This window comes from Cygnus atratus, chromosome 3 (genome assembly GCF_013377495.2).
Source record: "Cygnus atratus isolate AKBS03 ecotype Queensland, Australia chromosome 3, CAtr_DNAZoo_HiC_assembly, whole genome shotgun sequence".
Taxonomy (NCBI): domain Eukaryota; kingdom Metazoa; phylum Chordata; class Aves; order Anseriformes; family Anatidae; genus Cygnus; species Cygnus atratus.
This window is the reverse complement of record NC_066364.1, coordinates 28,616,874-28,641,308: the sequence shown is the minus strand read 5'-3', so window position 1 is coordinate 28,641,308 and position 24,435 is coordinate 28,616,874. Positions and strand designations below refer to the sequence as shown.

General features: G+C 39.4%; 1 protein-coding gene across 1 annotated transcript in view; it reads left to right on the top strand.

The window, feature by feature from the left end:
* EYS (eyes shut homolog) overlaps positions 1–24,435 on the top strand; it is a 728,533-nt gene that overhangs the window by 272,852 nt on the left and 431,246 nt on the right. The window contains exon 18 of the mRNA XM_035543068.2: positions 4,504–4,703. Coding sequence (XP_035398961.2) covers positions 4,504–4,703 — 200 coding nt within the window. The remainder of the gene's footprint in view (positions 1–4,503; positions 4,704–24,435) is intronic.

Here is a 24,435-nt window from a genome sequence, read left to right as displayed (position 1 = left end):
TGGATTTTTTCATCCTTTACATATGTTTGAAATATAGTTTAGAAGGAAATGCACTGCAAGACTTTCTCAGGTTGTCTAATACCTTATGAAAAAACTAAACACTTTATAACTTACAACCTCTAACCTTTGCATATGAAATGCATAGTGTGGATGTAGGAACTTCAATTTCTATTACAGTTGTCATTGTTTTTTTCTTGTATAGAATTAATGCAAGAAAGAGAAAAACCTCCCAACAGAGGTAAATAGATTGCTAATACTAGAATATTATTGATACACATCCTTTCTAATTTATTTTGGCTGCTTTGTGGTAGTGACAGTCATTGGCAATTGTGTTTCTTCCATGCTTAGCAAATGCATGGTCATAATGCTGTCTCATGCCGTTAAAAACGGTAAGAAAAAGTGTTTTGTGTCCTTACACAGTAGGATATGCAGTGTGTAGGTGCTCTTGCTTGCATTTGGTAGGAGGTTGTGATCAGACTATCTGGGAAAAGAAATAGATTGTTCAGTTAGAACAGATGGATGGGAGTGAGGACTACATCCTAGAATTACTTTCTTTTGTCTGGCTTTGGTAATCTTTTTTCTCTGCTTTCATAGAAGATAGAAACAAGAGGGAAATCAGGAAAAACAACTAATGTTGTATACGGAGACACCACAGCTGATGTTCATGTGGAGACACAGAGCAATATTCTGACAGTCCAAGCAGATAAGCAATTATTCACTAGGACTTGCCAGATTGCACAGAAGACATGAGACCTGACAGCTATTAATTACGTGTGATTTGGAGTTGGGAAGAACAGTAGGATTCAGCTTGCCTAACTTGACGTGTCTTTGTGAAAGCTAGTTGTCTGTATACTTACAGTCAACAAAAATGTGAATATTGAGTGAAATCTACAGAGCTGTTCAGCTGATTTTGAAAGGGAGATCTACATTTCATTAGCGAGTCCAGACTCCACTGGCTAATGACTGGTTCTTAACCAACTAACCATAGGTAAGCCAGAGAGTAGGATTGCCTCCTGAGATCTCTTTGTATGTGCGTAGCATGTACTTTATGACAACTGTTGGTGAACATAGGGAGAGCCTCCACAAGCTGGATGTTACAGTGTGTGCACGTGTTGGACTTCTTTACACTATTATTTTCTACCTATTGCTAATTAGTGTAAAAAGGGGTTGAGTAAGGTAAGTAGTTTCTTCAAAGAAGCTAACATAATGTAATAGATTTCTTCTCTTAATGTAAGAGAGGCTGAACTGGAGATTGTCTTAAATGGAGATGTAATAGAGGAATACAGAATAGAAATTAGAACAGTAACGAGTAATGGAGAAGTAGAGAAATGGATGAGACCTACAAGAATATTGCAGAGTTGCTTTGCTTCCAAGGTAATAAAAGCCCTCTGCTTCTATAGACTACAGAAGCCTTAGGACCTTCTCTGACAGGCAGATATCTGATCTCTTACATAAGAAAAGTGTGTTAGTTTATATCACAGTATGCTCTTGCATCAAGGATGTTCTAGAGTATGTTAAAAAAATAGGACTGTTCAATTAGTAGATACATAGGCAGCTAGAAGCCTTGGATGTAAATCATCAGTATGTCTAGAGACATTACTTCGGGAAGGATCTGAGACCTGTGGCCTGTGTTGAAAACTAGTGATGGAGAAAAGTGTAGGAGGGGTGTTACTGAATCTTCAAATTCAGGCTGAACAGGAAACCGAAGTCTAAGACATGCTTCTAGCTATTATTAAAAGGCTGCCAGTTCCACATGAGACCTAAGAGACAGATGGAGATTTGGCTCCAGTACAGGAGTAATATGATGGTGTAGACAGAAGAAACTGAAAGACATTTGAAAATGGAAAACCTTTTGAAATTGGAAGAACCTGGACAAGAATGGATTGCACCTTTATCATTAAGGAATCAGGTTAGTGAGTTAAAATAAAAATTGTTATAGGGGAGTCTTGAAACTAGACGCTTAGGAAATGCTGACAGGTATAAAAGAGCACTGTTGAAGAGTGACAGTTTTTTAAAATATGAATGGGACTAATGCTCAGTATGCTTCTGAAAAGACAAGCATCTGACTCAAGACATGTTAATGACAGAGCTGCTGTCTATTAGTGACTACAGCAGAGTTGGGTATATGAATGTAGTATGAGAGAGCATGCAAAATTAATATAGCAGAGGGACATTCAACTTCAGGAAGGGAGACTCAGTAGAAATGAGGCATGTAATTGTCAGGTGATTTAAGAGGAAAAAAACAAATCCACAAGAAACCTACAAGCAGCCTAGGGGCTATTAACAAATAATGTGTTAAAAGCCCAGCTAAAATGTGTTTCCCAATTCAAGAACACAAAGTGGTCTAAAACCCCTGAATGAATTAATGGGAAACTTAAGAAGGCTGCCGCAGGGGTTTTAACTCGTATTTTAACAAACAGAAAGCTTGTCCAAATGAGGAAAACAGAGAAGTTCATAAGACATTAGTTTAAATGTTAGTTGAAAATTCAAAAACCTGAAAAATAAATTGAAATGTGCCTTGTTAAAGAATATTCTTGTAAAAAGCTCTTTACATTTATCAAAGCCAGGAAGCCAGGCTGGGAACTGGTGAGATTGCTTGGGGGCAAAAGTTAAAGGTAGGCACTCAAACAGCATAAGGTCATAGCATGAAGAATCTCATTGAATTCTTTGCAACGGTCCTTACTACTGAAGATGCTAGGGAGGTTCCCACACCTGACGCTTGTATCATCTAACTGAATTTGAAGCAAGTACTCAGGAACTACTGAGCAGGGTACATAAGCAAGGCATACATGAGTCATCCTGACCAGATGGCATTAACCAAAGACTTCCAAAGGAAGTCAGAAGTGAAATTGTTGACATGCTTGCCAAGGTGTGTAATGTATTATAACAAACAGAAGTCCAGAAGATTTCGACTGTAATCCCATCTACTAAACTATTTGCTTTTTGTGCTACTGTAAAAACTAATTACTGTGGGCAGTTTTATAAGATTTTACAAGAAAAATAGATTCCACAGAAGAAAACAAAAAGGTTTTACAGTAAGTTTGTAACTTGATATGACTCTGATGGCATACTGAGCCAAGGCTGTGAACATTTGTTTGAGCTTTGAAGTTATACTTAGTAACTTTTGATGATGATTTTGCTATTTTTTGAATTACATCTTTTCAATTATAATTAGTTAAATCATCGGTCCATTAATTGATAGATTATTAATATATTCTGCTAATGAGCGAAGATAAAAAAGTAGAAGTAGAGAGCAGTACAAGTAAATACAAATTAAGAAGACTAAAATAAGTTAATGGAATAGGAAAAAAAAGCCAGAAAGTTGGAACTGTGAATTGTGATCTTTGTGTAACCAAAACAAAGATGACTTATGTTTGCCAACACCAAATTCAATTAACATTGCAAAAGACTACTTCTAGACTCAGAAGTCCTGGCAGTCTATAAAACTATCCCCAACTTTCCTATGGGATGTATAATTCAATTAGTTTATGTAAAGCTCACTAATAAATCATCCTATATATACCCAGCTGGAGAACTTATAGGGAAATAAGTTGTTTTCTCACAATTCCCTGTGGGTATCTGAATTTACATTCTGTCAAAGGAACTGCAATAACAGCAGGAAATCTAAGTGCCCTTGGATATCCTTAAAAAATCAAACCTTCTCAAGTTTAAGTACTGTGAAAATAAATTCCCTTTTAAAATACTGGGTTTAGCTATACTGTTTGGGTGGCAGCAGCAAAATAAAACTTCTATCGGATATAGGCAAAAAGTAGGTTTATATGCTCAAGGGTAAAAACACATATTTGCACTGGAAATCGCACAAACTATACTCTTGTCTAATTTTACACAAACAGTAATTTGTGGCTAGTTTTCTTGGTTTGAATTTGATGACTTCCACATTAACTTTATCAGAGGGAATCGCTATTATGTGAACACATAAACATTTCTACATGTTCTTGTTTGCAATGTTATGCATTAATTGATAATCAAAAAGTTAGCATTTATCAATAAATATTTGATAGAATGGGGCTCATATACGTTGGTTAGTATAAATTATTTATTCTGTCCAGAATTGTCTTATTAATGTGGCTTTTTTCACTGTGATAGCACTTAAAAACTTAGAAGGAATGATTGTATGAAATACAGCTCAAAAGCATTCTTTAAAATTTTAATATATATTTTAAAATTTTAAATTCTAAAAGGAATCACGAGTAGGAAGCACATACTTATATCCGTAAGATTTCTTATATAAAATATATTTGCATTTCTCCAAGATTAATCAGGAGGAGCAAGCATAGTTTCAAGAGTATGAGCAGTAATCAAACCATCTCTATATAAACAAAAATTGACCAAAATTTGAGCCTCTTGCATATCAGACATTAAAAAGTCTATTACTCTGTTCCTAATCTCCAGACTCAGTTTCTTGCACTTGCCGTAGACATGAATGAATAAATAATGTGCTTTAAAGCTGTGTAGTCACTGCATTGTTGTTTCTCTCCTCAGGAATGTGAATCTGTTCCCTGCATTAATGGAGGTTCTTGTCAAGATTTGGTTAATGCATTTGTTTGTATTTGCCTGAGTGGATACACTGGCAAGTTCTGTGAAGTTGATATTGATGTCTGCAGTGAACCTACGCTGAGCTCAGTTCTGTGTTACAACGGAGGTGTATGTGCTGATGGTCCTGGAAGAACTTTTCGCTGCAGGTTAGTAAGAATACTGCCATTTAACTGCTGTAGTTAATAACCATCGATTTGCTAAGATTTCAGGGCAGTGTTGCTCTGTGCACCATAAGAACACAATTGGATTTGACACCACTTAAGGGACTTAGCAGACTGAAAATGTTATAAAATAATCAGAGTTAATTATTGCAGTTTGCTGATGTGGCCACATATCATTTCAGACTTTTTGTAACTCAGAAAAACATCACTTTTTAATATTGAAGCTCTTAAGAATTTAGAAAATTAATGCAACTGCTTAGTCTGGTGCTCAAAAATATTATTTTAAGCCATTCATTGTTTAACATCAGGCCCTTTATTTTTATCTTCTAGTTATCTTCTGCATTATTATCTTCTAGTACTTTTCAGAATTATATGTGGAAACTTAAAGCATAAACAGAGCCTAAAAATTGAAAATCAGTGTTTAAAGATACATATATGCTCCTGTGTTTTGTACGCAGAGCTATTAATTTGCAAATTTACATAAGTTTGTATATTATCTGTGCAGAGTCATGTGTCCAAAGAAATGTGCTGTGATCCACCATCATCATTCCCTGGATAAATACATATAGTCTCATAGCTTAAGCACTTTACTATAGCAAAACTCCCTTAAAATTAAACTACTTCATAGGCTGTATACATTATTCTTTACTACATCTAATAAATGCATCAGCTCAGAATTGTTATCAGGTTCCCGATCCATTGCTATACTTCTAGAAATATCAAATACTAAGAAAACACTTTATAAACTTATATGACAATGAAGCAGAAATATCTTCCATATACAATCATGTGCTCGATATCTGGATTTTGTTTTATGTCCAGAAATGAAGCTTAAGGATGATAGTTTTATTTAAAAAATAACTGTAGATGATGAGGCAAGAATAATGATTATTAGCTGGATGTAACAATTTGATAGCTTTATAACGTACAGTCAGAGATGAAACTATAAGAAATGTTTAAATATGTGACGTACCTTCATCAGAGTCACCATGGTACTAAAATGAAGCTAAGGTTGAAATGTCATTTCCAACTAACCCTGTAATTTTCAAGTCTCTTAGAAAATACGTGAAGCCAGTGGAAATATGTTAAAATATCTCAAAGGATATGAAGCAGTCTTTCTGCATGAAATAGGGGACTGAATATCTTGCCATGTGAAAACCAACATTACTGGATAGTAACGTTTTTCATTTTTATTTCGTCATAACACTGTTTGAAATATGTTCTTTCATTTAGTTTTTCTCTTTTATAAGGTACTTGGACATGTTATATTAGTGTTTAATAAATGTCAAATTGTTCTATTTCCTTACTGCACACTGCAGTAGTTCTTGACCACTATTTTTGGACCAGCCTAACTCAGCATTTCCTGTCTTTACTGCATTGTGAGCAGCAGTGAGCCTCTCCTCATTATTCTTGTTTTCTAGTCCCTTCACCAGCTTTGTTGCTGTTTTCTGCACATGCTAAACCTTGAGTGTGGAGTTAGCTAACTCCAGATCCTTCTTGTAGTGAGGGACCCAAAACTGGACATGATATTTGAGGTTCAGTCTATCCAGTGCTGTGTACAAGGGGACAATCCCTTCCCCAGTCCTGCTGGCCACATCATTCCTGATACAGGCCAGGATGCCACTGGCCTTCTTGCCCACCCGGGCACACTGATGGCTCATGCTCAGACGGCTGCCAACCAGCACCCCCCAGGTTCTTGCCTGATGGGCTTCCCAGCCACTCTTCCCCAAGCCTGTAATGCTGCATGGGGTTGTTACGACCCAAGTGCAGGACCTGGCACTTAGCCTTGTTGGGTGTCCTGTGACTGGACTCAGCCCATCAATCCAACCTCTCCAGATCCCTCTGCAAAGCCTTCTTACCCTCAGGCAGGTCAAGAGCCCTGCCTAACTTGGTACTATTTGCAAACTTACTGAGGGTGCAACTCAATCCCCTCATCCAGATCACAGACAAAACTGTTAAACAAAAATGGCCCCAGTACCAAGCCCTGGGGAACACCACTGGTGACCAGCTGCCAACAGGACTGAACTCCATTCACTGTGACTCCTTGAGCCCGGCCATCCAGTCTGTTCTTCCCTCACTGAACTGTACCTCTCCAAGCCATCAGCAGCCAGCTTCTCCAGGAGAATGCTGTGGGAAACAGCTTTACTAAACCTCAAGCACTTTACTAAAATCCAAGTAAAAAACACTCACAGCCTTTTCCTCATCTACTAAGTGGGTCATCTTGTCATTGAAGGAGATCACGTTAGTTAAGCAGGACCTGCCTTTTATGAACCCACTGTGTCTGCATTTAATCACTTGACTGTCCCTTATGAGCCGTGTGATGGCACTCAAGCTGATCTGCTCCATAACCTTCCCTGATACCGAGGTCAGACTATAATTCCCTGGATCCTCCTTCCTGCCCTTCTTGTAGATTGGAGTCACATTCACTGACCTCCAGTCAAGTGGGACATCCTCTGTTAGCCAGGACTGCAGGTAAATTATTGAAAGTGGCTTGATGAGCACTTCCTCCAGAAGTAATGCTTAGTTTTACACACAGGCATTGTTCAGCTCAATTCTTGAACAACGGAGTCATTCCATGGAGCTGGGCAGGCAGCTAGCCTGTATTGGTGCATAGGGTTATTCTGACCGGGTACAGGACTTTATATTTCCCATTGTATTCAAGCTGTGGGCAAACCTTATTTATACAGTGGCATAATGATGCTTTTTCTCCTTCTCTATTCCTCTGTTTTTAATTCCTAACATCTTACTGCTTTTACTTATACCATGCGCTGAGCTGATACTGTAGTGGAACTATCTACCATAGTTTCAAGGTCCCAGACCTGAGTGGTAATGATCATCTCATAGTTCAATATTTTCCACGTAAGGTTTCCACCTAAGTGTTGTTTTCTTCTACTTCTACTCTCTAACACTTTGGATGACTATATTCATATTAAAATCGATAGAATGGTAATCAATATATTTACAGTAGCCTACAGATGAATTCAACTGAATAGCCAATTTAGACTGAGATGAGTTGCTTCCTGGGCTCCCTTGACTATTGCTCATTAGGTCTCCATTGCCTATAATCAAAGTTTAAACACCTAACTGTGACTGGATACATATTTGTAGACATTACATTTAAGGTTCATTAACTTTAGTTGTATCCTGCCTTAATTATCAAATTCTAAATTAAAACTGTAAGATGAATACTATTAATTTTGAGGGAAAACACTAAATTTGTTCTCTGTTAACACAATTTGTCAAAACTTCAAAGTTGTAATAGAATTTTAGATAGAATACACTGAAAAATATACTGAGAATTATGTTGAACAAATATGTTAGTATGTGCAGCTTTAATCTCTGTTTCTCTTCTGTAGAATATCTATGATTAGCATGGTGTAAAAGCTTTACCTTTGAGTGGATATCCCCTTCTTAACATCACGAGAGTGGATACGCAGATGATAAAACCAACAGTGTATGGTCATTCATGTTTTCAGATGGAGAAACAAATTTATTCCTTACAGTCTGTGGCTCAGTTTCCACCTGGTTTCCTTTGTGTCCTTGTATTAGAAGCTATGAAGTTTCATTAGTGTTCAACAGAATTAACAAGGCAAATGGCCCATGGACTGCCAGGACTTAATGGTTTCTGTATTTTAACCAAATATTTGCATTGATTGCTGACATCATTTTCCAGAATATGAGAGGAGAACAAGTTTTGTTATCATACAAGAAAAGTTTTACAAGTATGGCTTTTTAAAGTGTCATTTTATCAGGATAACACTCAACTGTTTCAACTATCTATTTATATTTTTTCTTTCTACATGCCTCTTTCAGTAGTGTATTGGGCTTATGCGGCAGGGTTTTGGTAGCATGAGGGCTGCAGGGGAGGGCTCTGTGAGCAGAGCCCAGCACCTATCCCATGTCAAATCAGAGCCAGCTCTAAAAGGGACCTGCTGCTGGCCAGAGCTGAGCCAGGGAGTGATGCTGGGTGGGCCTCTGGGAGAGAAGATTGAAGAAGGGGGAAAATTTCCATGCTGTTGCTGATGGCTCAGCGTTCCCATATACCTAGATATCTTTGCCAGGCCTCTCATCCCTCAAGAGTCAGCAGTGTCAACAGCAGCTCTCAGTCCAGTGTCATCAGCAAGTTTACTAAGCATGCATTCAACTCCAGTATCCAGATGGTTGATAAAAATATTGAACAGCACTGGCCCCAGGACTGAGCCTTGGGCAACACCAGTAGTGACTGGTCGCAAGCTAGATGTGTCCCCACTTACTACAACCTCTTGAGCCCTACTGTTCAGGCAGTTCTTCACCCAGTGTACTGTGTACCTGTTCATCTCACAGCTGTACAATTTGTCCGAAGGATACTGTGAGAGACAGTACCAAATGCCTTGCTAAAATCCAGAAAAACTACATCCACCACCTTTCCTCCATCCTCTAACCAGGTGATCTTATCCTGAAAGGATATCAAATTAGTGAAGCAGGGCTTTCCATTCGTGAGCCTGCGTTGGCTGGGTCTGATGATTATGTTGTTCTTTAAGTGCCTTTCAATGATGCCCAGGATAGTCATCTCCATAATTTTGGAGTACTAAAGTTAAACTAATAGGCCTTTAATTTCCAGGGTCTCCACTTGTGCGCTTCTTGTACACTGAGGTAACTGTGGCTAGTTTCCAGTCAGCAGGGACATCCCCGGACTCCCAAGACCCGTGGTAGGTAATTGAGAGAGGTCTGCGATAACGCTCGCTGACTTTCTCAGTACTGTGGCATGAATTCCGTCGAGCCTGATAAACATATAAACATGCAGCTGATAAAACTGATACCTTACAATTTTGATGGCAACATGAGGAAATTTGCTGCTTCACAGGTCACAGTCCTACAGTTCACAGAACCAGGCAGCCAGAGGCCTACAATTAATACCAAACATTGAGGGGGAAGAAAAATAAATAAAACACATTAAGGCAGGTCTGCTTATACTGTGATGTGAACATTCCTCCTTTTCTACCATTCCTTCCACCTGGTTTAAGAAATCTGAATACAACTCATGTGCAAACTGGAGAATAGTACTTACATGGAGAATGGAAAGGGAGAGTAATTGAAAAATAAGGGAAAAACAGCTCTTACTCAAGCGGAATGCCACAAACTTCCGAACAAATGGGTAGTCTTAGTATTGCCAATTGTCACACAGTTCTGTGGAGTGGACAGGAGGAAAGACAAAAACCCAGTGTCTTTTAGAGTCTCCTTATTTTGAGGATCTCCTTTCAGATGTTTGTACTGCTGTGGTTGGTAAAACTGGAAATAGCAAGTAATAAAAAGTGTCCAGTAATGGCTAAGTGTCAGGCTGCCTTAACTGTGGGCAGCGCTGCCAGCTTCAGCTATGATGTATGTGATGCTTTACCCAGTGGTATTGTGAATGGTCCAACTCTCCTTGACTTATGTGGGAATCAATTACATGAGCAACCCTACTGGCTTCTTCCTGAAATTAATATGAAAAATACCCTTTGGGATAGTCCTTGAATTGTGTTTTATCTGAAATATCTTTCTGTCTTTAAACCCACTGTTTAAAACAACTCATTGGAAATGAGAGAGGTGCTGGGAGTTATAATTCAGTTCTATCCTGGGCAGACTGCCACTAAATCAGGGCTTCAGGAAACAGATCACCATCTGAAATGCCCGCCTACCTTGCTTTGTATGGCGTATTTAATTAAAGCAACTGGCTGCCACAACAATGAACACCATATAAATTAGCAAATTAATAATAAAGCTATTATGGAGCCCAGAGGGGCTTTCAGTAGACAATCCAACACAACCTGCGTATGGTTGATATATTGAGTAATAGGAATTTTGAGGACTTTCCACAGAAAATAACCAGATTTTGTTTTTCATTATTTTTAATCCATAGTTGGTTCTTCCCAACTTTTGCATATTTTGGTCCCAAGACCATTTCATATATTTGGTTTGGGATTTAAAAAGTGGAAAAAAAAATCTCCCTCTCCAACCATGCATGCATAGAGCCTTTCTAAAATGTGCTTTTCAGGTCCTTCCTGCTGACTAGGTTCAGAAGTCATACTATTTTCAGAAAGGTTATCTGTGCAGTGCTTTCAGCCTGATCACATGAAAATAATGCCAACAACCTTATGACAGTTCTTGTCTTGGATTAAATTGTTGAATATTGTTGCTTCATATTACTTTTCCAGGAAGTTTTAGCACATTTGTTTTTTGTAATGTTTTTACTAGGCAAAACAGGTAATTTTTTATGTCATGTCTTTCATCATCAGCTCCAAATTGTTATTTTTTTCAGAATATTTAGTGCTATAATGTAACTTTTTTGGTCTTAGAAATGTGGAGGGTTACACCTAAGTGTGATCGTATCCTTTGGTTCATAAAGGGAGATCAGTGCTTTTTAAATCTACTTTCTTGATTACATTTGATATATAATTTGGTTTAAAACAGAAACTGTTTTGGAGTAATCTGTTGGAGATTAGTTTATACTTATACGACAGTTTCTGTGAATTTGAGTTTTGTATTCCAAGGGCATTTAAGAGTAAATATGTGATCAACAGAATACCTGATCAACACGATGTCAAGGTTTTTCTTAGAGCTTATGAGATTTTAGTTTGGAAGAATTCTAAAATAGGAATAGATTGTTCTACATTTCCTCTAAATGAAGTGCAATTATTTTTAAATGTTTATTTTGAAATCTACCACTTTTTTTTTTTTTTTAAATAGCATGGAGCTGGGACAGGGGTAGTTCAGGCTGGATGTTAGGAAACGGTTCTGTACCCAGGGGGTGGTCAGGCACTGGGACAGGCTCCCCAGGGAAGTGGTCATGGCACCGAGCCTGTCAGGGTTCAAGAAGTGTTTGGACAATGCTCTTGGACACATGGTCTCATTTTTGGGTGGTCCCTTGGGGACCCGGGAGTTGAACTGGATGATCCTTGTGGGTCCCTTCCAACTCAGGATATTCTATGATCCTATGATTTAATTGTGACCATGAAGTGATTGTAATGAATTCAATGATGAGTAGTGAAAGGCTAGATACTGCTCTTTATAGTCCACACGTATGTGAGAAAGGTGCAAGGATCTTTAACATATATTTAATCAAACATTTGCTACCATCTGTAAAAGATTATTATACAATATTACTTAAATACAAAGTTAAAGGAGCAAATAACATTGTCAAAAGCAGTCATAGTAGGGAAAAGTCTTTCATTTTCTCCTTTTTACCACTCCTCCCTTTTCCTTCTATCAGGAAAATCAAATTTTATGAATGTTACATTACATTCTTGTATACGTTTTCTTTATTTAAAGTTGAACATGCAGAACATGGAATTAAAAACCAAAGCTGTCCTACAATCTTCTTACTCTGCCGCTTAGGAAAAACTGGTAAAAATAAGTAGAAATCAATACACTAATATTCTTGCATTCAGCTGATAAGGAAGCAGAGCTCAGATTTGAAAATAACTTGCTTTCAGTTCCCTTGTGTTTTAATTTGGTCGATCTGTGTGATCAAGGTGTCCCACCGGAGAACCAGGCCTCATAAGTAACTGGGGCCTCTGCAGGGATCCAGGAAAGAGACAGAAACAATTGAAGGGTGGGGATACTGTGCGAGCAGAAAACGAGTCTGAACAATTTGTCATGCTCTAGCTTTATCATGCACAGGGCATATAAGATAAGAAATGGTAAAATAGAATGCCTTGTCTTAGAGCATATATGAGTTAAACAATAGATTGTAGCACATAATTGGGGGAGTTTGAGGGTGCACAGTCTTGCAGGGCAACGTGTATCAAGGCGTCTGTATCCTAAAAACCTCTGTTATTTAATTCTTTCGTGGTATGCAAAACGAGTTGATCCCTGTGGTTTTGAAAAATCAAAGTTGTTTGATAAGTGAAAGCCATCTATTTAAATGGAAAGATGTTGCAGATTGCAAGTCAAAATAAAGTTCAGTCTTGAAGAAATACATCTTCACATGGTTGCAGCCACACTTCACATTAATGGGGCTTTGCATTTCTCTGTATGAAATTGTCCTTGGCAAATTGCGATAGTCCAGTATGAAGCTGACAAACGCATATATTGCTGTACTGCTGGAGTCCACCTTCAAAAAGTAAGATTGAAATTTTGAAATTGGGCCTGTGTCAGTGATAGAAAGCACTGTGAACACTTCCAGCTTTGGCTGCTAGGAATATATATTAAATTATTGTTTCCCTTACGGCGTCCTAGTGAACTAGATAGATGGCAAGACACAATGCCACCTACTGTTCCTTTTTTAAACAGAAATTTTCTTTATCAATAGTATACATTCAGTCCTTCATCCCAAAGGAGAAAAAGCTATTCTTTGGAACTCTGTGTGTCAACTGTACCGCCAGGCAGTAGTAAAAAGCTTCTCCCGTACTTCAAAATCCTGAACTTGTGAAGCATTTGCACAGCTGTGTGCCCTCATCAACCCAAAGAGTGACTTAATGATAAAGTATTCATTTTGAGAGCCGCTCGGATCTTATGTGCTGTGTAACAGAAAAGGCATGCTCCTGTTGCCTGATTGTTAACTGAAAGGCTTCTTTTCATTCAGCAGATGATAGACAGTTTACGTGGTCTGACCAAAGCCGCAGTGTACACATTACACAGAGCTATGTAAGTTTCTCGGAGCACTGAGATAAAGGTAGGAAGAAATTCATTTTGTGATACAGAAGGAGTGACTCCAATTGAGTGGAACATCAGAACCTCTTTAAATAGATAGGGGGGTTCCTGAGCATGTTGTGGTTTGCTTAGTAGAGCATAGTGAGTCTCTAAATACTTACCCAGTCTTCCATTGAACCTAAATAAACTCCTCTTCTGAGCAGGGGTCTTCAGCTAGGCAGTGTCCAGAGATCCCTTGCAACAAGAGAGACAATATGATAATACCATTCAGCAGGCAGTCCCACAGGTCTAGCCTGCTGTATGAGGAACCACTTTCCTTTTTTAAGCATTGCTCCTGAAAGCTTTATTTCATGCCCCCTCATATGAATGTGAAAAAGGAGAATGATGAGCTGATTCCAAGCCATCTTCTCCATGCTTTTGTGGGCCATTCCCATATTTCTGCATGCCCCCTGCTGTCCAGGCAAATGATTCCTGGCTTTCCCAGTCCTTCCTCCTGTGGAAGCCATCCCAACTTCCCAGCTTCTGGTCATCCTTGTTGCTCTTTTCCAAGCCTTTTCAATTTCTGTTTTACCTTTATTGAAATAAGGAGACAAAAAGTACAGTATCCAAGGTCTGTGATTCACACAGTGGCATAGTGTTGTTTTCTTTCTGTTCCTGCCACAATAATGCCTGGCATTTTATTGATGCAGGGAGGAGAGGAAATAGGTGTTTCCATTTATGCTTAGGGTGGCTGATAGCAGTTTCTACGTAGAGTGGTTACATAAAGTTGGCATACTAGCAAGTTCATATACGACTTCCATGTTTAATTATTTAACCCATAAATAATCATATATGTGCATGATTACATTGCACTTCTTTTTATAGTCAAAATCCTGACCTTACTGTGAGACCAGTGACAATAGGTGATTATGTTAATGACAATTTTTAACCATTTACTCCATTTTATAATGACAAGCGCATGTGTAATACTTACCAATGCAATAATATCAAAAATAAGTGGTATAATAAAAATACATATAATGACCTGTATTTTTCTTACTTTTCTGTATATGTAGTCATATTCCTTATATACACACTACAAGTTTATATATAAAAGAGAACAAGTACACCATAGTCTGTATTTGTTACATGCTAATACAAAGTTAGCTGAGAATTTAATAAACTGCATATGCTATCTGGTACTCTTAACATATCTCTACACTTTCAACTAGAAGCAAAACTGTAATCATAATTAAAATCTGTAAGTAATTTAAAAATAATTCACCAAGTGAATTATAGTTCTGAATGATTTTAGGAATAGTTTTTAGAAATCTTGTTGAAGATTTGGCATGCCTAACTTGCCTACTTTCTAATCAGATTTGATGAATATATGCCTTGCTTATTCAGATTGAATCAAATTGACATATTGCTCTTTTTTATGATATTGCAAGATAGTTAAGGGAATATTTTATAGCTGTTAAGAAGCAACACATCCATTTTAGAAATGTTTCTGTTATGCTAGCAATTTTACCAGAAGGTCAAAATCACAGGATATAGAATGAGTATTTAAAACAAACAGATAATGTGTCTAGGGATCTTTAACGTGTGCAATGCGTCTGAGGAATAGCTGCTATACCTGTGTCCCCTAGAGCTCTAAAATGCAGAAAAATCAGCATTCTGTCACTCAAGTGGACATTTATATTGATATTCAAGCATTATATCAAACTATTTGAAGCATCTACAGAGTAATTTTGTCAATTAAATTGGAAAACAAAAATAGGAAAACTTGTAAATGCTAAGAGGCTGTAAAAGTGGAACATGAAGAAAGGCAAGACATTAAGAAACATATCAGAAGTATGGCTACTGTCTTACAGGGTTTTTATTTGGAACAGATACGTGTTTTGTCTTGTTGCATTTTACTAGTAATATTTAAAATGGTAGTACTTCATCTAGGTAAACTTGCCCAGTCTCCCTACCATTTAAAGTTTTAAGATTCATTGGTCAAGTGTAATATCCTAGAGGATTAGCATTGTCTACAATAGTGCAGACAATGGTGTTTGGACATGAGGCACACAAAACTAATATGAGAAGTACAACCCAAAACCAAAATACAAATCCAGTACAAATCACCCATCTGTCCAGTCTTGGAATAAAACCATTTTAACGCTTATATCTGATTGGATATTGCCAATGTTTTTTGTTTTTTTTTTGTTGGTGGTGGTTTTGCCTTTTTTTTTAGGCAGACATTCTAAAAATGCATTGCCTGAAAGATACAGGATATCCCTTCCCTACATATACATTTTTATCAAGGTGTTTTCTGACTTTCTGAAACAGAAGCCATTAAAAGGCAAACAAGAAGAGCTACTGGGTGAGGACGAGGTAGGAAGCCTGCCCAGGAGGATGCCTGAGGTGAGGAAGTTGACTCCACACCTCAGGACTGCCTCCACCAAGAAAGAAAGAAGGGTGATTGTTGTGGGCGACTCCCTACTCAGGGGAACGGAGGGCCCTATTTGTCGGCCTGACCCCACGCATAGGGAAGTCTGCTGCCTCCCTGGGGCCAGGGTCAGAGACGTTACCAGGAAGCTTCCAAACCTGGTTCGCCCCTCTGACTATTACCCGCTTTTGATAGTCCAGGCTGGCAGTGATGATCTTGAAAAGAGAAGCCTCAAGGCTATCAAACAGGACTATAGGGGGCTGGGACGATTGGTGGAGGGAGCGGGAGTGCAGGTGGTGTTTTTGTCTATCCCTACGGGGGAAGGGAGAGGCACGGAGAGGACATGGAAAGCTCACGTGGTTAATAGGTGGCTCAGAGACTGGTGCCAACACAGAAATTTTGGGTTTTTTCACCATGGGGAGCTTTACTCGGCACCCGGCCTGATGGCCTCAGACGGGTCCCTATCTCCAAGGGGAAAACGGATCCTAGGCCAGGAGCTGGCGGGGCTCATAGAGAGAGCTTTAAACTAGGCGAGAAGGGGGACGGGGCTCAAACAAGGCTTGTTGGAGCCGTGCCGGGGGAAACAATGGCTAGGCTGGGGAAGAAGGCGATGGCCCAGCTGAAGTGCATCTACACTAATGCACGCAGCATGGGTAACAAACAGGAGGAGCTGGAAGCCATCGTGCAGCAGGAAGGCTACGACTTGGTTTCCATCACGGAGACGTGGTGGGACCGCTCCCACGACTGGAGTGCTGCAATGCCTGGCTATCGGCTCTTCAGGAGGGACAGGCAGCACAGAGGGGGTGGTGGCGTGGCTCTCTACATTAGAGAATCTTTTGATGTTGTGGAACTCCAGGCTGGGAATGATAAGGTTGAATCCCTGTGGGTTAGGATCCGCGGGAAGGCCGGCAAGGCTAGCGTCCTGGTCGGGGTCTGTTATAGACCGCCGAACCAGGATGAGGAGACGGATGAGGAGTTTTATAGGCAACTGACAGAAGTTGCAAAATCGTCGGCGCTTGTCCTCGTGGGGGACTTCAACTTCCCGGATATATCCTGGAAACACAACACGGCACGGATAAAGCAGTCTAGGAGGTTTCTGGAGAGCGTGGGAGATAGCTTCCTGACGCAGCTGGTCAGTGAACCCACCAGGGGTGGTGCCCCGCTAGACCTTCTCTTCACAAACAGAGAAGGACTGGTGGGAGATGTGGTGGTCGGAAACTGTCTTGGGCAGAGTGACCACGAAATGGTAGAGTTCTCTATTCTTGGCGAGGCCAGGAAGGGGACCAGTAAAACTGCTGTCTTGGACTTCCGGAGGGCTGACTTTGAGCTGCTCAGGACGCTGGTTGGCCGAGTCCCTTGGGAGGCGGTTCTGAAGGGCAGAGGAGTCCAGGAAGGCTGGGCGCTCCTCAAGAAGGAAATCTTAACGGCACAGGAGCGGTCCGTCCCCACGTGCCCAAAGACGAGCCGGCATGGAAGAAGACCGGCCTGGCTCAACAGAGAGTTGCGGCTTGTGCTTAGGAGAAAAAAGAGGGTTTATAATCTTTGGAAAAAAGGGCGGGCCGCTGAGGAGGACTACAAGGATGTAGCGAGGCTGTGCAGGGAGAAAATTAGAAAGGCCAAAGCTCATCTGGAGCTCAACCTGGCTACTGCCGTTAAAGACAACAAAAAATCCTTTTACAAATATATCAATGCGAAACGGAGGACTAAGGAGAATCTCCATCCTTTACTGGATGCGAGGGGAAACCTAGTTACTAAGGATGAAGAAAAGGCTGAGGTGCTTAATGCCGCCTTTGCCTCAGTCTTTAGCGGCAATACCGGTTGTTCTCTGGATACCCAGTGCCCTGAGCTGGCGGAAGGGGATGGGGAGCAGGATGTGGCCTTTGCTATTCATGAGGAAATGGCTGGCGACCTGCTAAGGAGCTTGGATGTGCGCAAGTCGATGGGGCCGGATGGGATGCACCCGAGGGTACTGAAAGAACTGGCGGAGGAGCTGGCCGAGCCGCTTTCCATCATTTATCGGCAGTCCTGGCTATCGGGGGAGGTCCCAGTTGACTGGCGGCTAGCCAATGTGACGCCCATCTATAAGAAGGGCCGGAGGGCAGACCCGGGGAACTATAGGCCTGTCAGTTTGACCTCAGTGCCAGGAAAGCTCATGGAGCAGATTATCTTGAGGGTCATCACGCGGCACTTGCAGGGCGAGCAGGCGATCAGGCCCAGTCAGCATGGGTTTATGAAAGGCAGGTCCTGCTTGACGAACCTGATCTCCTTCTATGACAAAGTGACGCGCTTGGTGGATGAGGGAAGGGCTGTGGATGTGGTTTACCTTGACCTCAGTAAGGCTTTTGACACCGTTCCCCACAACATTCTCCTCAAGAAACTGGCTGCTCGGGGCTTGGACTGGCGTACGCTTCGCTGGGTTAGAAACTGGCTGGATGGCCGGGCCCAGAGAGTTGTGGTGAATGGAGTCAAATCTGGTTGGAGGCTGGTCACAAGTGGTGTCCCCCAGGGCTCGGTACTGGGGCCGGTCCTCTTTAATATCTTTATCGATGATCTGGATGAGGGCGTCCAGTGCACCCTCAGTAAGTTTGCAGATGACACCAAGCTAAGTGCGTGTGTCGATCTGCTCGAGGGCAGGAAGGCTCTGCAGGAGGATCTGGATAGGCTGGAGCGATGGGCTGAGGTCAACTGTATGAAGTTCAACAAGGCCAAGTGCCGGGTCCTGCACCTGGGGCGCAACAACCCCAAGCAGAGCTACAGGCTGGGAGATGAGTGGTTGGAAAGCTGCGTGGCCGAGAAGGACCTGGGAGTATTGGTTGATAGTCGGCTGAATATGAGCCAGCAGTGTGCTCAGGTGGCCAAGAAGGCCAACAGCATCCTGGCCTGTATAAGAAGCAGTGTGGCCAGCAGGTCTAGGGAGGTGATTGTCCCGCTGTACTAGGCTCTGGTGAGGCCACACCTCGAGTACTGTGTTCAGTTTTGGGCCCCTCGCTACAGGAAGGACATGGACGTGCTCGAGCGAGTCCAGAGAAGGGCGACCAAGCTGGTGAGGGGTCTGGAGAACAAGTCTTACGAGGAGCGGCTGAGGGAGCTGGGCTTGTTCAGCCTGGAGAAGAGGAGGCTCAGGGGCGACCTTATCGCTCTCTACAGTTACCTTAAAGGGAGCTGTAGTGAGGTGGGGGTTGGTCTGTTCTCCCACGTGCCTGGTGACAGGACGAGGGGGAATGGGCGAAAGTTGCTCCAGGGGAGTTTTAGGTTGGATGTTAGGAAGTACTTCTTTACTGAAAGGGTTATTAAGCATTGGAACGGGCTGCCCAGGGAGGTGGTGGAGTCGCCATCCCTGGAGGTCTTTAAAAGACGTTTAGATGTAGAGCTTAGCGATATGGTTTAGTGGAGGACTTAGTGTTAGGTCGGAGGTTGGACTCGATGATCTTGAGGTCTCTTCCAACCTAGATGATTCTGTGATTCTGTGATTCTGTGTCTACTGGGAATCACATGCACCTCCCCCCTTACAGAAGATGCAGTGGCTGAACAGTTGGGAATATGTCTGTAACATAACATTTCATTTCTTTCTAGCCACACACAGAGAATATTTAATTCAACATTACCCAAAATGGGCACGCCCAAATAAAATCCAACACCTGCAACAAGATTTAAAATGTCACAATGCTTTAATATGTAAGGTGCTGCTTATTCAGAATTCCGTATAGAATACTAAAGCATATTGCACAAGTGGTTCGAACACAAAACATCACCTTTGATACTCTTTGCTGTCACTGTTTTCAAAAATCTATATTTGTAGCATTCTTCTTTTTTCTTTTTCTTTCTAAGATACATACTCTGAGTGCATATACACAAATGGAACACATCATGTTAATGATTATTTTGTACTATAGTAGTAATTGTTAACAAAAACAGCAGTAGATCTATCATAAAAATTGTAACTTAAAAATATATTTGTTTATATTGAGAAGATATTTGTTAATTTTTTTAGCATGTTATTGTTTAAAATTCTTTATTTACTCTTTTGTAGAATGCCAACCTACTTGCATTTTATGAATGTAAGAAATGTTATTACCTTGTATCTTGAGGACCAGTCCATAAGTTAAAAAAAAGAGTCTATGAAAACTGTTACCTCAGATGAGAAGATAGAGTTTAAAAGAATTCCTGAGGGTCTTCATGATTTAATAAATTAATATGTCAATTTTTACAATGCAGAATAGTCTCTAGAAGTGTAAAAAATCAAGAGAAACTATTATTTCTTATTTTAAAACAAAAACATAAGTAGTAGTATTTAAACTTGTCCATATAAGAAGGGGTTTTTCCAAACTGCATGCACTTCTCCATAAACTGTTGGTTGCCTCAAGAATTTAAAGGGCAGTCTCTTTAAAATCATTGTATGAAATAATAATTCTCACAGGTTTTCTTCTTTTTATTTTTTTATATGAAAAAGTTATGGTGTAGCTTGCATTTCCTTGGTTTTGTTACAATCTCCTTGAAGATGGTGAGAAAACAAATTAGGTCTGAAAAAAGTAAGATTTAACTAAATTTTTTACCTTTTTTTTTTTAGCACAAGTTCTTTCACTTTGTTATTCAGATGTACAGATTATTACTTTTCAGAGAAGAGAGGGAAAAGGAGATGGGGAGAAAAGGAAGGAGAAAGAAAAGGAAAAGGACGTTGAAATGGGAAAAGAAAAGGAAAAAGGAAAAGAGAGCATTGTTCAGGTAGCTGTCATTTTGGAAACCCAGAATGATGAGTAAAATTGATCTTCCATCCAATTTCAGCATTGAAAATGGATGTTTCAGAGTTAGTCTCCAATATTTGACAGGCACATGTGTGTGTCAGTATGCATGAATATGGTTAGTTACTACCTTACTGTTTGACTCTGTGTTTATAAATAAGCAACAGTTTAAAATAATCTATGATATTTTTTGGACATGGAAAACACAAGGATGGGATTAGTTTGTCTAATTTGGCCGCTTTTTTATGAAGCACTGAGGCACTTTGCAAGTGTCTGAGAGCCTGTATCATCAGTGGAGAGAGAATGACTTCAGAAACTTTTGGAGAGAAATTTTATTTGCTTGTGTTAAGGTGTCTTTATTAGGCAAGCAGTCTTTCCGTGAAAATTTATGAAAACACTTGTGTTTGTCTTAGTTGAGAAGGCAGTTTGACTAAACATCTATTGTGTTAGAATGGTGTAAATATCTAAGTTACACTGGAGCATATCTCATTCATTTGCTTTTAAGAAGATTCTATAGAACCTCTTGTAGAAGAACCTTATTACGGTTTTGGTATCTTTCCTGAAAAAATCTTAAATACACTTAATTTCCATGAGGAATAAAGTGCAAAAATAAATAGTTATCTACAGCATGATACACTTTTAAGAAGCAGTTTGGATATCTAAGATTAAGCTAAATACCAAGTATTGATATTCAGCCTCTTCCATAAAGAAGCAGAAAGACCCTAGCCATTGTTTTCATGCAAGAACAGAGTGGCTCGAGGCAGATCTTGCTTTATGCTATTTCATCCTATTGTCTTGTTTTGTGTTTGTTTTTCTTGGATGTATGCAACTGTAGATAATACTAACACTTAAGTTGAAAACCATATACCATAGGCCAAGATGGAGAATATGGTGAGGAAGTCAGGTATTCCTTTCCAAATGAAAAGTAAAATTTCCAAGAACTCTCAGTAAGACCTGGATTTGAAGCTGAGGACAGGTTCAGCTCTTCTGCCTCAGTTTGCTGAGGAGATGCTTTCTAAGCTCACACATTCTCTGCATTCTCTACAGTTCTGCTGGAAAAAATAGTAATAATTTAGGCTTTCAAACTAACAGGAAGATTTGAAAAAAAATGATGGGGCAGAACCAGATACAGCTGTTACATATGTCTATCTGAATAGTAATAGTAGTTATGACAGGTCTGTTTATCTTTACAGTGTATATGTGTATAATGTTATCTGAAATAATCATGATCCTAAAATGGTCACGATCCATTCTGCTTAGTGTAGAATGCAAACATACCTTTAACTGCCTCTCCTGTGGCATTTAAGTTAAATTTGTGGAAATCAAAAATAGTGCATCTGTTTATAACAAATTCTCAGACATGTTCTGCTGAAATCACTAAATAAGAGCGGCATCTTTACCAAAGAAATTTACTGTTTGCAAAGTCCCCAGAAGTTAGTGTGTCTGTTCTAATAATAACTACCATTTAAGCTCTACTCGTATTTAAAAGTGTATAAAAGGTATTGAGCTCTATGTCCAAAAGTGACATAAAATGTAATTCTACTTGAATTTCTCTAAGTATCGTGAAATGCCCGTATTAATGTAACTGAAATTAAATTTAATGTCTGTACATGGTTTTACTTGAGGTGCTTCATTCTTTCCTGAAGGTTTCATACTGAAATTCTCATTTTCAATTTTGTAGGACATAGCTAAAGGACAGTGTTCTTTTCACAAAGTTTCCATGCATCTGCACTGGAGAAATAGTACTTTTCTGTAGAAATTAATCTCAGTGGGGTAACTTTTCCCCTTCTAAAGTTACTGTCCTATAGTACCAGGTAATGGCTGCCATGGTTCCCAGAACAGATTTTTATTTTTCTCCGTCTATGAAGGTAATCTTATTTTAGGAAGCACTAGCGCTAGAAGCAAGTCATCCAACCTTTGTAAAATACCCTTCCTCAGCTTTTGAGCGCTGTTGCAAAACTTTCTTGTGCACTGTCACTATCACTTCCAGTAGCTCTGTCTAATTTCAGCACGTAGTTCTTTGTACTAGTTATTGTGTGAGGGAATTTGGGCAGACAACATGGAAGACAGAAAATGCCATTTAACATCAGACCTCAGCTTCATCTTGTTCTCTATTATACTGTAACCAGACTTCTGAGGAATGCCTGAAGGACTCAGTGGATAAACAAGTTCTTTTTCCCAACTCTTCATCTACCACTACGTACAGATCTCATTTAATGGGTAACTGGAAGTGATTACCCTGAAGCGTAAAGTTAAGATCCTTCCCAAAGATTATTTTCAAACATTTTTAGATTAAATATAGATATTTAATCCCATAAAATGTATAAGCCCTTCCAAACTTTCATTTATGCCCACCATTAAAAATGGCTCATCTGTGATAAATCTGATCTGTAAAAATGTTGTATATGTCATGTATACTTGCTGTATATTTCTCCCCTCTTGAACTTCTTCCAGAACTATTTTTCCAAAACAAGTATTTGTCATTCTGGATAGGTATTCCCTGAGACGCTGCTTCCTGCAAGGTTGTTGATGTTCTGGCTTCTTTCATGAACTTCAAATATGTACTTCAAACACTATATGCTTTATTTCTCACTAAGTAGTCTTAGGGTTTTTCTGATTTCTCATCAACTAATTTCCTTGTGATGCTCTTGCTGTAGGAAATATAACTGTTGTTTGGTCTTAAATAATAGACAGGAACAGAGACATTTCTAAAAAGTGACGGGTCCACCTTTGCCTTCCAAGTAACTGTAAAATAGAGCCAGAAGTTAGTTAATTTTAATGAAAGTAGGGAACAGAAGACATAATTTGTCATTCACAGTGCTTCACTGGAATGAATATATTCTTTTTTCATACTGAATATTCAACTGATTGAAAAAGGCCAATAAAAACTAAAAAAAAAAAAAAAAAAGATCAGTCTCACTCTAATGTTTGGCTGTTTTGCTGTTTTCAACTCATTCTGCTTCTGAGAATTCCTTGGTTGTGTTTGGTGAATGCTCTCTGGCATTTACTGGAAGAGTAAAATCTACTTCTTGAGTACGTTTGATTTCTTTTTTTGTCAGCAAGCAGGTGTCTCCTTTTATATTCCTTCCAGCTATTTAGTGATGTTTGATGCAAGGTTTAGAAAAGGTTAAAGACTTTTTTTTATAGCACAATGTCATAAAGTTTAAGCAAGTTTTCATCCCACTTCTACATTTATGCTGGTTAGAACTTTAATTTGTTTTGCACTGTTTTTTGTAAATCTCTCAACAATTTTCAATATATGCAGCTGGCTGGGTTCAGAAATTAAGATGGGACTCAAGGTACTACATTGGCAATGCAAACACTGAAGTCATCTTAGTAAAATTTTTAAAAAGCAGGATGCTGTGAAGCTTGTGCAATGCCTTAATCGTATCATTTGCAAGTATCTCCTCTAGAGAGGTGGCATGCACTGAAAATAAATGAGAAGAATCTGTTTTTTATTCCAGGTCTTGCCAGGTTTAGGAGCCAACTTAGTTTTAACTGAAAAAATAAATTTATAGATCACTGATGTGTAATCCCAGGAGTTTATGTGCTTGTTTCCTGAAGCTCTTTCCAATGGGAAGTCTACCAGATAGGGTATATGAGGATCTGTTTGGACTTCCTTGGTGCAAGCTGGCAGAACAATAAAACAGAAATCAGTGGGGAAAAAAAGTAGGTGGTAGAAATTTGAATTTTTACAAAGGGCAAAATAATTGATAAGTGCTTTTCTGTTTTTCTTGTTCCATAGAAGGAAGAACTTTTCATTTTTGTTCATAATTATAATGAATAGAGTTTATTTAAAAGTTATTATTTGAAAACATTTATCAAAAATGCCGTCATAAATATTATTTTTTCCCTTCTTCAAAGGGAAATGTGTATTACCTGCTAGTAAGGATTTATTTTGTTTACTGAATCACTGTATCAATAAGTTTGTTATATCAATAAATATATGTATGCA